A 15,045-nucleotide genomic window follows, 5' to 3' on the forward strand; every position below is an offset into this window, starting at 1 on the left:
TTTTAGTTGAGAAATCATTATGATCTGTTGATCTTGATCACCCATGAATTGTTTATTTAGTTCTGGTGTGCAATTCCCTATAGATCCTTTATTTTTATATCCCTGTGGGACAAAAGTGCACATCAGCCAGGCACTTGTTAAGTTAGTTTTGTTGTTTAGTATATTGACATATTTTTGAATATGCTTAACTGTTTTCACTTTCCACTTTTCTAGTATCTAAGCACTTCATGATCAAAACCTGCTTAGATAAATATTATAAAATGTGGACATGGCCCCAGTGTCGCAGTGATGCTCCTAATTGAGTTAAACTGGGCAATGAAACAGTACGTTGTGATGCAGGCTTGTATTTTCTCTTCTTCTGCAATGGAAACTAATGAACATCTGTTCCTTCAGTGTGCACATTCACATACACAAGTAAACTAACTAACACCGATCTTCTACTTTACTTCTGCATAATTTTTAATCGTAATAGTCTCCTGTAAATATTGTTAACATACGTCTTGCTTTTGGTAATTATATTTATTGTCTTGGGCCTGTTTTTCCTCCCTGCAGTATACACTCATGTCTTGTTTCTTGATTTAATTCTTCTGTTCTCTCTTGTTCTGCAAATAGTTTGTGTTTTTGTATTGCTTAAAAAGATTGCCTAGTTACAGTGCCTGCTGAATAATATACACAATGTCTGCGGTTTAAGTACAGCTGTCGACTTATGTTGCACGTTTCCCCCCTCTCTATCTGTCCACCTCTCTGTCCCTATTCTGAAATAAAGACAAAATACCCCAAAAGATATTATTTGAAAATAAAAATGTCTGAAACTGACACAAATTGTTCACTTCCAAACAACACTAGATTACTTTACAAAATATATAGTCACATTTTAATACAAAGTACATTGGCAATTGCAATTCAAATTGTATGTATTTTAATACAAAACTCTATAGTATAGCAGACACACAACAGCTCCATATTTCTTGTTTTATGTAGCATCATGTAGATATCAATCACATATATGAACAATTTGTTAAATGAAACGACCAAATGCACTGTGATGAGTAGTGATGTTCTGCATAATATAGCTACTCTTGATGGGCGACACATAGTAGAAGCTCGGTGCTGACCACTGTCATGACAGGAGGACTCTGTTGTCTTTGGCCCACTTCCGCAGAGCTCGGATGATGTATTCAACCTGGGGGTTTCCTGTATTTCGCAGCAGGGGCACCACCTCTTTCAGTGTCTCCCTAGAACACAAACAGGATATGTGAGGAAACAAGGTTAGATCAAGAATGCACTGTGTCTCATGTTTCTTTTATTTACACATCACACCTATACAAACTGACCACAGTCGTTTGATATGTGCGTCCACGGCCCAGTTCTACTGGTAATCAGAGGGATTCTGAAGAAGGTAAACTCAAGACTCAAGCTGCTGCTTAGGAAAAAAGAGACAAACATACTTGGACTCCTTATTTGCCAATATGAGCTGGAAGATGCCGACACACGCCCCTCTTTTGCCCTCCCAATAGTTGGATCCTGGGTCCAGCTTCTCTAGTGCATCGAATGCTTTGGCTGCATAGTAGAACTGGCCCATCTGAAACAGCAGGTTATGACTGTGAGCCCCTGTTGCAACATTTAAAACACCTCTTACCAAATAAACAATGTTCCTCCACTGCATGATTTTATCCAGACCATTACATGTCTGTAAATGCCTGCTCACAATTTGGTGTGCATTTCAAACATTTTGCAAGAAAAATTAGGGTAATTTCAAGGATGACTCAACCAAAGCTAAGGAGAAACGTGCTTGTACAATACTACTACTAATAATAATAAAACTGGTATGAGAAAAAATTATTAAATCAGGCATGAGAAAGTTCTCTATTTTAGGTAAAAGTGATAAATTATGGTATTTTAACAAAGAAACAGCCAGATGAAGACAATGGTGCTACTGTACTTAAATTGACTACTAGTTGACTGTAAGACAAGTTTTGATGAACTATTTTAATAACTGATGTCTTTTACACCTACATATTTAGGATTTTTGCTTGACATATGACTTAAATCATTGAATGATTATAAATTAGTTGGTTCTGTTCGTCGATTAATTACTAAACTTAGTAATTCATTTACATGTGCCTCTCTATTTAATTTGTAATATCAGACTATGCAGGAGACAGACGGTGACATCACCTTGTAGCAGTCATTGGCAATGAGCTGCAGCAGACTGAATGAATCAGAGGAGGTGCCCATCTTCAGATAGAGCTCCCAGGCAAGTCGACCCTTCTGGTTCATTATATCTGACAAGAACAAGATGAGCGTTCATTAATCCTTCTTAGGCAGTTTCAGCATCTTTTATAGCTTACATTTTGAAAATATTAAAGGCCTGTGGGCAGGTTGTGTTGAGGTGGTTTAATCCAAAAAGTCTAAATGGAGATTTCCATTTCCTAGAGTTTGTAACACCAGGCAACAGCAAGAGTAACCTTAAATTCTTCACATAATTAAATTGTAATTAAATATACTATTATAATCTAATATACATACAGCACCGTGCCAGCCAGCTGAGGTAAACATAGTCATTCTTGATCTTTTCATTCTGAATCAGCAGAAAAACCTGAAAGAAATGTTAAATTAGTGCAATAACTGAGAATTTTAAAAAGTCTAAAGAGCAGGTCTGTAGCTGTAATGTACCTCTTCCGCCTCTTTGTAGTTTCCAAGGGCGGCTTTGGCCTGAGCATAGTTAAAGTTGAACGTATCATCATTATAGAAGTAACCCTGGTGGGGGAGGGGGGATTCACACAAAAACACAACACAACTTGTCATCTGAGGTGAAACTTGTCGCTCAGTGTGTGAGAATCTTTCCTCAGCATCTTACAAACCTGTACCACAATATTAGAATAAGGCTGTGATTCTTCACTGAAATATACATTATAATATGTGCCTTATAGTGAGCAGCACTAACCTTAACTGAATTGAGATATACAAGAACATCTTCAAACTGTCTCAAGAGGAAGAAGCAGGAGGCCATGCACTGTCTGCCAGGAATAGTATCTGAAAGGATCAACAGGATATAAATGTTATACACACATGCTTGCACTGTGTGTCTTTAAAGGTCTGATCAAATGTCTATGTAGTGTACCGCATTCACTAGCCGAGCCTCCGACCAACTGAAAGAACTGCTGAGCAATTTTCAAATGATCCCTCTGAAAGATAAAAACACAGTAATGCGCATTTGTCTCTCTTTCTTATCACATTTGTTCAAATCGCTTTAAATTTAAGAGAAATACTCACTGATCCAATTTCTTGCCCCAGCGCAGCATTTACGACTCCTTTCAAAATATACTCCTGTGAAAATAATAAATGACTTATTTTTTCATTGCTTCTCCAAAGCCCATTCAAATACATAAAAGGCATACAGAAAGAAAATAATTCAGTTTCACATGATTTCAGATCCAGGAAATATTAAGGTGCTTTTGAAGATAAAAAAAAAAAGGTCACAAAAAAGAAAAGCTTCTTCAGGAACTCTGGAATGATAAGAGGTTTATTAACAGGCTTCATTTCATCCGATTCATCTGATTCTTCTCATTTCATTTGACTGCGGTTTCATCACACACTTTGAGCATTGCCTACAAACCTTGGAAAGCAGACTAGTCAATACAACTCCTAGCTGTAGTTAAACACAGCTACTCTATTAATTTTTATACTTGCAACAACAAGCATAATATCACATTAAAGATCAGTGTCACCTGAGGAGTGGTGGGAACCAAATCTTGGATGAGGTTATATGCTTCCTGAACATCATCTGGAAATGTGAAAAGGACAAGTGAATCTCTCCACAAGGGCAAATTCCTCTGAAATCTGACACTTAAAACAACTATATATCAAATGATCTTCCACATAGAAATGAGGATGCAGAAATCACATTAAATGTCTTTTGCCAAGTGTGGCGTTGTAAGCGCTGGTAGAGAAAAAGAAAAATGCCTTTGTTTGAATATTTTAATAGTTTAAGAAAATATTAATTACACCAAAGCAGTATATATAAGTACATGGTTTTATTGTTTTATTATTTATCAATCCAAGGCTGCAGGCCCTGACGGCATTAGCCCCAGGATACTTAGGACCTGTGCCAGCCAGCTGTCTGCGGTTCTCCAGCATCTCTGCAACCTGAGCCTCAGCCTGGAGAAGGTGCCACTTCTCTGGAAGACCTCTTGTCTGGTTCCTATACCCAAGAAATCGTCTCCATCTGGTCTCAGCGACTATCGTCCAGTGGCCCTCGCATCCCATGTGATGAAGGTGCTGGAGAGGTTGGTGTTGGCCCACCATCTATCGTGTTGTATTCTGTTCTATGAATCACCTTCTCAAAAACAGACTAAATATGTATCCTGTATAATGTATTTGGCGTGTTCTTCTCATCTCAGTCCAAACTTTGTTTGACTTTATTACCTGCACTATGAAGTCTGAGGCATAGCTCTTTGTATTGGGCGGCATTTTGACTTGTAGTTTAGTTGTAGTTTAGCATGAACATAAGCGTTTTTACTTTTTCGGCGGTAGAGTATTACTGTATGTTCAGTTGAGCCAAGAGTGCCATCTAACGCCAGTATATTGATATATTACAAAATGACTGTAAATATACACATATAAGTCGCTTTGCTGTATAAGTCACACTACAAGACAAGTAAAAAAAGTGCGACTTATAGTCCGGAAAATATGGTAGATGAGATGAGATGAGAAAAGATAAGAGGAACTTTATTAATCCCTGAAGAAAAATTCTAAATATTAAAGATGAAAGATACTGTATCTTCAGTTAAATTAAAAATATTTGATGCATTTAAATATATTTTTTCCTGGTTTTGCTTGTTCCACATAGCTAGATTGCAATGCCAGAGCTACACACCTTGTCTCAGATAGTAAATGACTAGGTTGAGTCTGGCCTCAGGTATCACATCGATCAGTGGAGGCAGCACCTGCAACGCCCCTTCTCCGCCACGAAACACAACCTATGGTATACAGGGGAGAGATTCAGAGGAAATGTAGCATTAATTCACTGTTGTGTGCACACAGCTACACCCTCACAGTTAGAGCTTGTGAAGAGCTTACCAAGTTGTGTCGGATAAGCTCCTTAGCAAACTCAAAAGAGCAGGAAGAGATGTCAATTAGGTTCTTCAACTCAGCCTGAGAGAGAAAGAGCAGACATTAAATCAAACCTGTCACCAGTTACACTCCCCAACAAAATAACAAGGACAATCAGACACAGACTCAACTGTAAAGGAGACTGCAAGTGAAAAAATAAATAAATAAAGATTCTGAGGAAACCCACAAATACTGTACATTAACTTCACTGAAAATATCTGATTATATTATCTGTTGGATTCTTTATGTTAACCTACTGACGCACAGACACAAGCATGGATACCTTTGACAGTAATAATTGCAAATAAATCCCCTTTTCTGGATAAAAAGTAAGCAATTTATTTCCACAGTTAAATTAATGTAAACTGTGTTTTTATGTCCTTTATGTCCCTTTTTATGTCCTGACCTTCTAAGTAATAAACACTCAAGTGGCTATCTTTGCAACAAACTAAACACAAAATATAAAAATGTGTGTATGAAAATGTTAAAACATGTCCATATGAAATACCAGTAAAATATCAGCCAGTGTATGTAGCAATCAGACACCATGTACCTCTGCTGCCTTGCCATTGTAGAGCCTGAAGTGGTTGCAGGCCTTCAGGTTGAGGGCAATAGTGGAGTCAGGGATGCTCTGCAGGTACACGGCCAACACCTCCTGGGACACATCATAGTAGTCCAGCTTGTAGTAACACAGAGCCACATACACTTTCAGGGCAAGGAAATCCCTGAAAATAGAGGGAGAGTACGATGAATAGGGATTAAAATTACTTTCATATTTTTTTACTAAAACGTTTCTGACTAAAAAAACAAACGTAAAAACAGATGTCATGAATTGAACCACTGTCATCCTTTATTGTTTGTTTTGACACAGTAGCATGCATAACGATTACATGCATAACAATTTTATTTGTGAAGACAATACACACATTTTCTCATAACCTTATTTTGTATTTGACTTCAGATCCCAGCAGAAAGTGTGCTAAGAGCTGCTGCACAGGCCTGCAATTGAAGCTGGCAAATCTGCTATCAGCCTTGTGAAACATGTGCAGATGGCACAAAGTTGTGACAGATCGCTGAGAGAAGTGAACCGGGATATCTGGTGAAATCAAAGTCTTTCATTTTCTTACTCTTGCTACTCCACATATAGTACCTCAGTGTTAGGGAAAGTGATCTCAGCAGGCCTGCAGCGCTGACGCTTGAATTATCTTTAGCGTTCCAGAAGGCATGAAGCACATGAAATCTAATATTCTAAATCTAATACCATTAAGAACTAACACCCGTCAAGGTGGTGCGAAGACAGTACATGAGCCCAAGTAACAGAAGGACTGTGAAACTAATTCAAGACAGTAACAGGCGGTAAAAGCACAGACCTGTTTTGCAGTAGAAGACGTTTATAGATGTCTATAGCCTCCTGGTAGTGGGATCGCATGTAGTGGATGGATGCCAGGCTCAGCTGGTCCTCTGTCACATCCTCCAAGTTCTGGTGGAAACTCATCAGCCTTTTCTCATCGTTGAACTGAGACACAACATGACGACAACAGAAAAACACTTCAAACAGATCTGATGAGGATGACAAAAGTGGTTTGATACTGGAGGATAAACAGGAAGTCACGAATTACCCTTAGGAACAAACAAGTCATTAAAAGTACTTATATATCTTAAGACGAGAAGAATATGTTAATACAAAGAATTTTATTAGATCTGCTGCTAAATCTAAGTTGAGATTATGTGAACAGAAAAAAGGTGAGGAGCAAAGAATATCTATTATAAAAATCACTAAAATAAGACCATTCCAATTTCCTCAGGAGAGAGTTCAGATTTAAGAAGAAGAAAGTGGTGTATGAATTTATATGATGCTGTCATATTACTTGCAGAAACATGTATCTACACTGCACCGTCACTGAGAAGTGAATTTGTTTGTGAGTGAGGGGACAAGGAGACAAGAAGTAAAAACATAACAGTAAAACATTATTTGTTTTCCAACCTTGTGAGCCAAGTGGAAGAGAAGTCGGTTTTGGAGGGGGGACACTGGGGCTACAGAGAACATGAGAAACCAAATTTAGTTAGATGACAACCCCAATTCATTAATATAATAACCTCGCTCTCAGTAGTCATATAAGAGACAACAGTTAACCAGTCATACAAATTACAGAAGTGAGGAGTGGTTTAGAAGGATCTGAAAGTGTACAGTAAAATCATTTAGCTACATTTGTGGCCCTGTGTACCTTAAGTTCAGAGAGGTTCTGAAAAAACCCACAAACTCAGTCAAATCGATCAAAATATTGCAGAGTCAAAATGTTGGAGATGCTGTGTGTCCATAACAAACTTTGTTATATTTGGATTATGTTTTGTTGTTTTTTATTTAACATTTATTATATTGATTTCTTCAGACTGAAAAAAATCAAATAATTATTATTATACACAGTTGTTGATATTCAGACACCACAGTATCCCTGACAACAATTGGGTCCCATTTGGTTAAAAAAATAAAAATAAATCAGACTGGTTTGTAGAAATATGTCACCATTGTGATAGTTGCACTAGCTTTCTTATTCAGCCCAAAAAACTGAGTTACTACTAGTACTAATAGTTTAGCTTGTAAAAATGATTAGCAGTGCCACTGAGTACCATGAGATAGAACACAACACAGCTAGAGTACAAATGAGGAATTTCCAAATGTACTCAGTCGAAACGCGTACCCTTGGACGCAGCCTCCTCTGCCTCTTTATAGAGCCCCAAAAAAAACAGTACGCAGGCCAGATAGACCCAAACCTCAGCAGGACATTCAGGTTTCATAGTTAGAGACTTGTACTCCTGTCAGAACAGAATATGAAAATATTAGGCACATTCCTAGCAATATTCAGAATTTCATACTATGATTATTAGGTTCATTTATGTAAACTTTTTTGTACTCAGCTACACGTTCATTCAGACATATACATACAGCACATAGGACAAAAATACCTCCATAGCTCTCTTGTGATCACCCAAGTGAAAAGCACAGTAGCCAATCCAGAGATCTGCATGCTCCTCTTTCTCTCCAATATTTCTCTGAAACTGCAGATGACACAGTATCTTGTCAACAGCAGGTATCTGTACCATACAAGTGAAAGTGACTCTATGAAAACTTTAGTTCCATGGCTGTAAATAATACTTTGCAGGAAGGATTGCAGTTACTAAAAAACACTCAGCCGCTTTGTGAAAGTAAAGCAGTTATTTATTCAGCCAAATTGGCATGTAATCCAATCAATCACAGTCAAGTTAAGGACACTAACAGATCATTTACTTTAATTGGACTAAAACAGGTAAAACTCATCTCCCGCTAGTCTACATAGCATACACATACATCTATTAACACAAAGTTGCTACACAAATAACATAAAGTTGTAGAAAACCACCAATATAGAACTCCATTTACTTGATATTCCTGAAGGCTGCTGTGAGTTTTACCACTTCTGCCACAACCTCCTTTATCTCCCCAGAGTGTAATGTGCCCTTTCTGTTACAACACACATTCTCCCGGCTGTGCTGTTGCTGCTCGTTTATCCTGCCCCTACCTCACCTCAGCCACCTTCAGTATGCAGTCATGAAGAATTCATGATAGAACAGACTTTATTCATTTGGTTTACTGAACCAATAGATTTGACTTTTCTTAAAAGGTTGTTTAGTTGCTTCTATGTTTGGCATTTAGCATCCATCATCTATACCCACTCTTCCTACTTAGCATCACAGGGATCAGCTGGAGCCTATCCCAGCTCTCTCTGGGTGAAAGGCAGGGGTACACCCTGGACAGGTCACCAGTCCATCACAGGGCCACATAGAGACAAACAACCTCACACACTCACACTCACTCCTATGGGCAATTTAGAGTCACCAATCAACCTGACATACATGTTTTTGGACTGTGGGAGGAAACCAGAGTACCTGGAGAAAACCCACACAAGCACAGGGAGAACATGCAGACTCCACACAGAAAGGTCCCTGATGGGTTTCAGACCAGGAACCTTCTTGCTGTGAGGCAACAGTGCTAACCACCAAGCAACCATGCTGCCCAATATTGAATACATTCCACTCCAAAAGTATTGAAACAGTGAGGTCAATTCCCTTATTTTTGCTGTAGACTGAAAACATTTGGGTTTGACATCAAAAGATGATTATGAGACAAGAGATCAACATTTCAGCTTTTATTTCAGAATATTTACATCTGGATCTGACACACACCTTGGAAGATTGCATTATTTGTAATGAAACACTAAATTTTTAGGTGAGCTGATTCAATTATTTGTGAACCATGAATGCTTCTCAACCAGGCATTTGTACAACTGTCCATTAAAAGCCTTAGCAGGCAGTTGTTATGCATTTTAACCCATTACATTTCATAATAAAAAATAAATAAAGTCATGTGTGTAGTAAAGTACCTCTAACAGTGTCAAGGCCCCAAGGTAGTCTCTCTGTTGCAGGTATTCCTCCAAGCGGGGAACCTTTGTTTTGTTTTTCTTCTTTTTCTCACTGATGCTCACTGGTGTCTCCCCTCCCACGGCTGGTTTCATGCGAGAGAGGATCTATACAAAAAGAACAAGACCGACATTTTTTTAATTTCTCACAATTTTCCGTGGGTCCATGGTGGGTTTCAGTGCGAAAAAACACCGACGTATGAAACTGCTGTCGTGTTATAATAAACTCCCGACATGAAGCTGAAGTTTGCAGAAATGTTAACGCTAACTCACCATGTTGACAAATGTCCCGTGTTAAAGTTACCTAGCTAACACTTTGTTTATCACTAACCAAGGTAACTAACGATAACCTCGGCTGTTGCTTTCTATGAAAACACACTTAACTAGCGTTTGGTTTTAGACATCTAGCTTCGCCTGTCATTGACTCCAATCAGATAAAGCTATCAACGCAAACTAAACTATCCTAAAACTAACACACCCGTGATAAAAAAAAAAAACAATAACACAATGATAAACGAGTTTCCCTCTATCTCATGGACATTTTGCTGTGTTAGTTAGCATTAGCTGGTTAAGTAACGTTAGCAGCAGCAACACACTTTATTTCCTCTCTCGCAGTTTCAAATTAAAGGCACAGGCAAAGGCAGTTACAGGTAGGATAATTATCACGAAAGCCGAAGCTGGCCTCATGAAGTGAATTTAACGTCTAGATACTTACTTTAAGATAAGTTGTTGCAGGAGTAGACTGTTGCGTATTTCAGGTTAAGTCCGTCCCGAACTGAACCAAATGGGTCTGTCTTGCGGAGCATGGCCTGTGGTCAGACAGTGCTTTTGTCAGTACTGATGTTACTAAGGTATATTTATTCATTCTGGTCTGGTGTGTCAACTACTGTCAGATAGTAATGATTGTTTTTGTGACTGCAAAAGTTTTTGCTTTAAATACGACCGTTATTATATTAGTTAACTAACAAACCAAAGGACTGGCCTGTGGGTCAGGAGGCACAAGACCTCATTTGGGCGCCACTGCCCCTACGAGGTTAGGTCAAGTTTGAGAGCTCAGTCGGGGGAAAATGTCAGATTTTGCAAACTTTTTCCAAATACTGGTCTGAAGTGGTATTTATTTTGTAGTAGAACAGAGTTTGTCGCTCCGCAGGAAACAGCCCAGCTCTTCTTCGTTGAACTTGACCCAGTGGTTTGTCTTTGTTGCTTAGCAACAGACTAGAGAGAAACGGCCGCGCTGCGCCATAGAGACGTTTTAGGTTTGACAAAATACATGAAATTTTGAATAAACAACGACAAAATATATTCACAAAACATTTTGGTTCATCATTAAATAACCAATAATCATTTAGGGATATATTGTACTTTGTATTACATTAACTTTCGTTTATGTTAGTTGCTCAACGCCCCAGTGGCCTAATGGATAAGGCACTGGCCTCCTAAGCCAGGGATTGTGGGTTCGAGTCCCATCTGGGGTGGATAGTTTTAATTAATTACGTAAATCACATGATTTGAGCGCAGTTCAAGAAAAAAAATGTGTAAGACTAATCAGTTATAATACAATACTGTCTTGTAACTGAAATGTGCTTATGAGTGATTCTTGGTCTTCCTTGTTCCTTGTTGTGTTTTGTACAAGTTGGAACCTTTTGATTGTCTTTGCAGGGACACCTTTATAATAGTCAAGTTGTGTCAGGCCCACTTCTACAAGCAAACTAAAGCACAGCAAGGAGTACACACACTAGTCAATCCAAGTGGACTTCCAGGGTCAAATGTGGCCAGTCACAGTAGGGTTCACCTATAGTGTGACTACACCCTAGGTCTCTGAGCCTGGTCAGTTTCTTTAGATTGAAATATGCTGACTTGGTTGTAGCTTTAATGTGATTGCCAAAACTTGTATCAGAGTCCAAGCAATTTCAATTTCCAAGATTCTTAACACAGATTTTTACATTTTGAAATTGCTGGGTAATGTAGGGCTTTTGCGTCTGCCTACTCCTTTTGCTACAAGATACAATCATTTCAATCTGATCCTTATTAACAGGAGAAAGTTTGACTTAATCTATGAGTTTATATAACCCAAGAACATACATAGCTAGTCTAATAGAGCATTTTCAATAATTGATAAGAATACATAGATCTGAGTGTCGTCAGCATAGTTGTGGTATTCGACATTAAGGTCATGAATGATGTTCCATAGTAAACACTTGTAAACAGAGTAGGCCCAAGTATTAAGCCCTGCAGGACCCCTTAGGACAAACTGATATAGGTGGGGTTAGAGCCAGAAACCTTCTTGCTGTGAGGCAACAGTGCTAACCACCAAACCATTGTACTGCTCGATGGTATAGGCCATGATATCAAAAGCTGCTGACAGATCCAATAAAATCACTACTGTACTGTTGTTTTACCTGCATCAGTATTTGGATATATATCATTCACTATTCTGATCAAGGCTGTTTCTGTAAAGTGGTGCTACCTGAAACCAGACTGAAATACATTAAGAATCTTATGTCTGTCTAAACAGTCAGTCAAACTGGGCACTAACTCGCTTTTTAAGGGATTTTTCCAATAATTGGCAAATTAGAGATGGGTCCATATATTATATATCAGATATGGATCTAAATTACTTCTTCCAAGGAGAAGTTAAACCACAGCTGTTTTAAGTAGAGGAAGATATATTTACAATATTCAACAGACTCCATAGTTCTCCACGTGTTCAAAAAACATGTTGGTAGCATGTCTAGGACAAGGACAGGTGGAAGCACACAACCACTTACCAGGGTGGATGTGGGAGCTCAAGCCTTACATGTCTACCCAAGGTTTGTTTTGTTGAGACATTATTTGAATTTGTCAATGTCATCGTAAGTTTTGTTTATATACATGCAAACTCTGATTTTGTTGCCAGCTCAGGATTAGAAACAAAAGCAAGGATTAGAAACGGATTAGAACAAAAGCACCATCTCATTCCTCGCAGAAATAGACTGAACCAGGATGGAGATGATCTTCAGTCTGCTCCTTATTACAAGTGTGTGCGGTTTGTCCGCAAAACATGTCATTGTCCGCAATGTAGTGTCCTGGAGCAAAGCTCAGGAATACTGCAGGAGTATCTACACTGACCTTTCCCCACTCAGCAATGAGTTGGAGGAACTGGTGTTCAAAAGAAACATAAGTCAGCGCTGGTTATGGTTTCAGCCTCTACAGAGATAGCGATAGTGTATGGAAGTGGTCAGGAGGAGTCGACGCTACCTACAAAAACTGGAACAGAAAACCAAAGCAGCGTACTGATTGTGCCTATTGGAGCGCTGATGGATGGCATCCTCTGTATGTTGAGTGCAACATTTACTGGATGTATTTCGTCTGCTTGAACCTGATCATGGTGGATGTGAAGAAGTCCTGGGAGGAGGCCCTGCAGCACTGCAGACAAACTCACACTGATCTCACCAGCCTGCTCTCTGACACCGAGCGCCTTCTAGCCCTGAGCGAGGTCCAGCAAGCCCAGATCACTGACCCGGTGTGGATCGGTCTGCGTTATCTCAGTGACCACTGGCTGTGGGTGAACGCAGACCCTCTGCTGTACGAGGCCCGGCCCCAAGGAGACCAGGACCACCAGTGTCCCGTAGAGAAACACTGTGGAGCTTTAAATGCACACTGACTGTGGGAGAACCAGGACTGCCAGGAGAACCTCAGCTTTATCTGCATCTGAGTTAGAGAGTGAAAACAGTGATAATACAGTAGTCAGACATGTACAGTATCTCACAGAAGTGAGTACACCCCTCACATTTTTGTAAATAATTTATCATATCTTTTCATGTGACAACACTGAAGAAATGACACTTTGCTACAATGTAAAGTAGTGAGTGTACAGCTTGTATAACAGTATAAATTTGCTGTCCCCTCAAAATAACTCAACACACAGCCATTAATGTCTAAACCGCTGGCAACAAAAGTGAGTACACCCCTAAGTGAAAATGTCCACATTGGGCCCAAAGTGTCAATATTTTGTGTGAGCACCATTATTTTCCAGCACTGCCATAACCCTCTTGGACATGGAGTTCACCAGAGCTTCACAGGTTGCCACTGGAATCCTCTTCCACTCCTCCATGACGACATCACAGAGCTGGTGGATGTTAGAGACCGTGCACTCCTCCTGAGTCCTGGACTCTTACGTCTAGGATCGAGTAGAGTACAGCTGGAGGTTCCAAACCCCTTATTTAAGTCTACAGCTGTTTAGACCCGTATTCTAAGGATAACACTAAAGCGCCAGGGTTCCTAACCCCTGAGTCCCTGACCCAATTGGCTTTAGATCGAAGGTTCCCAACCTAATCAACTTAGAGTACTGACCGTGAGTCCGATTGTCTCCCCGAACTGGACAAAAGTAGTGACAAGACAGTTTTAAAAAAGAAAAAATAAATAATAATAAAAAGTTAAAAATTAATATTAGAGGAAACTGAGTGCAGATAGATCGGTTTGGATAAAACACTGTCAGGGCTAGTCTGGTCATATGTTATATGCCACACTAAAAAGAAAGGTTTTTAGCTTGGACTTAAACATTGTCAGAGATGAGGCTTGTCTAACATCATCAGGAAGACTATTCCAGGTTTTAGCTGCATATAATTGAAACGCTGCCTCTCCCTGTTTAGTCCTGACTCTGGGCACGAGCAGAAGGCCTGTCCCTGATGTTCTCAGAGTTCGAGATGGTTCATATGGCATCAGCATGTCAGAGATGTAGCGTGGTGCTGAGCCATGACGAGACTTATACACAAGCAGTGCTGTTTTAAAGTCTATTCTCTGAGGGACAGGAAGCCAGTGCAGAGACCTGAGAACAGGAGTAATGTGGTTGTACTTCCTGGTTCTAGTCAGGACCTGAGCAGCAGCGTTCTGAATGTACTGTAGCTGCCTTACAGCTCGTTTTGAGAGCCCCGTGAACAGGCCGTTACAGTAATCTAACCTGCTAGAGATAAAAGCATGGATGAGTCTTTCCAAGTCTGATTTAGACATGATCCCTTTGATTCTGGCAATGTTTTTGAGATGGTAAAATGTTGACGATGTTATTGATTTAATGTGGCTGTTAAAATTCAAGTCTGAGTCCATGATTACCCCTAGATTTCTAACTTGATTTTTAGATTTTAGAGACAGAGACTCGAGGTGACTGCTGACACCTGTTTCTGTGGTCCAAAGATGATTATTTCAGTCTTGTCACTGTTTATTTGGAGAGCGTTGTTTTGCATTCACAGAGTGATCTGTTCAATACAGCTGCACAGTGAGTCGACTGGTCCATACTCACCAGCTGTGAGTGAAATGTAAATCTACATTATACAAGCTGTACACTCACTACTTTACATTGTAGCAAAGTGTCATTTCTTCAGTGTTGTCACATGAAAAGATATGATAAACTATTTATAAAAATGTGAGGGGTGTACTCATTTCTGTGAGATACTGTACGTGAGATAGTAAAGATGTAGCAGAAAAACAGCTTGGGTTTCAA

At 39.4% G+C, this 15,045-nt stretch overlaps 1 protein-coding gene and 1 non-coding gene across 2 annotated transcripts; one reads left to right on the plus strand and one right to left on the minus strand.

The window, feature by feature from the left end:
* Positions 1 to 941: 941 nt before the first annotated feature.
* Positions 942 to 10,125, minus strand: ift56 (intraflagellar transport 56). The gene is made up of 18 exons (XM_026303014.1): positions 9,843 to 10,125; positions 9,534 to 9,677; positions 8,080 to 8,172; positions 7,815 to 7,929; positions 7,100 to 7,149; positions 6,486 to 6,631; positions 5,669 to 5,840; positions 5,083 to 5,157; positions 4,880 to 4,982; positions 3,732 to 3,787; positions 3,277 to 3,330; positions 3,125 to 3,188; positions 2,948 to 3,036; positions 2,677 to 2,760; positions 2,530 to 2,599; positions 2,179 to 2,285; positions 1,449 to 1,582; positions 942 to 1,235 (listed from the first exon to the last, which is right to left on the minus strand). Exons 1-18 carry the CDS (start codon positions 9,843 to 9,845, stop codon positions 1,121 to 1,123), a joined length of 1,674 nt encoding a protein of 557 aa, XP_026158799.1. The 5' UTR covers positions 9,846 to 10,125; the 3' UTR covers positions 942 to 1,120.
* Positions 10,126 to 10,971: 846 nt separating this feature from the next.
* Positions 10,972 to 11,044, plus strand: trnar-ccu (transfer RNA arginine (anticodon CCU)). Its single transcript has one exon. It is a non-coding gene; the product is annotated as a tRNA-Arg (tRNA).
* The last annotated feature ends 4,001 nt before the right edge of the window (positions 11,045 to 15,045 follow it).

This window comes from Mastacembelus armatus, chromosome 1 (genome assembly GCF_900324485.2).
Source record: "Mastacembelus armatus chromosome 1, fMasArm1.2, whole genome shotgun sequence".
Taxonomy (NCBI): Eukaryota; Metazoa; Chordata; class Actinopteri; order Synbranchiformes; family Mastacembelidae; genus Mastacembelus; species Mastacembelus armatus.

Excerpts from the sequence above, each read along its gene's own strand:
- ift56 (XM_026303014.1), bottom strand. Across the intron at positions 2,600-2,676 it reads ACTACAAAGAGGCGGAAGAG|GTTTTTCTGCTGATTCAGAA; the intron begins GTACATTACAGC and ends CATTTCTTTCAG. Across the intron at positions 1,236-1,448 it reads TTGGCAAATAAGGAGTCCAA|GGAGACACTGAAAGAGGTGG; the intron begins GTATGTTTGTCT and ends TTTGTGTTCTAG.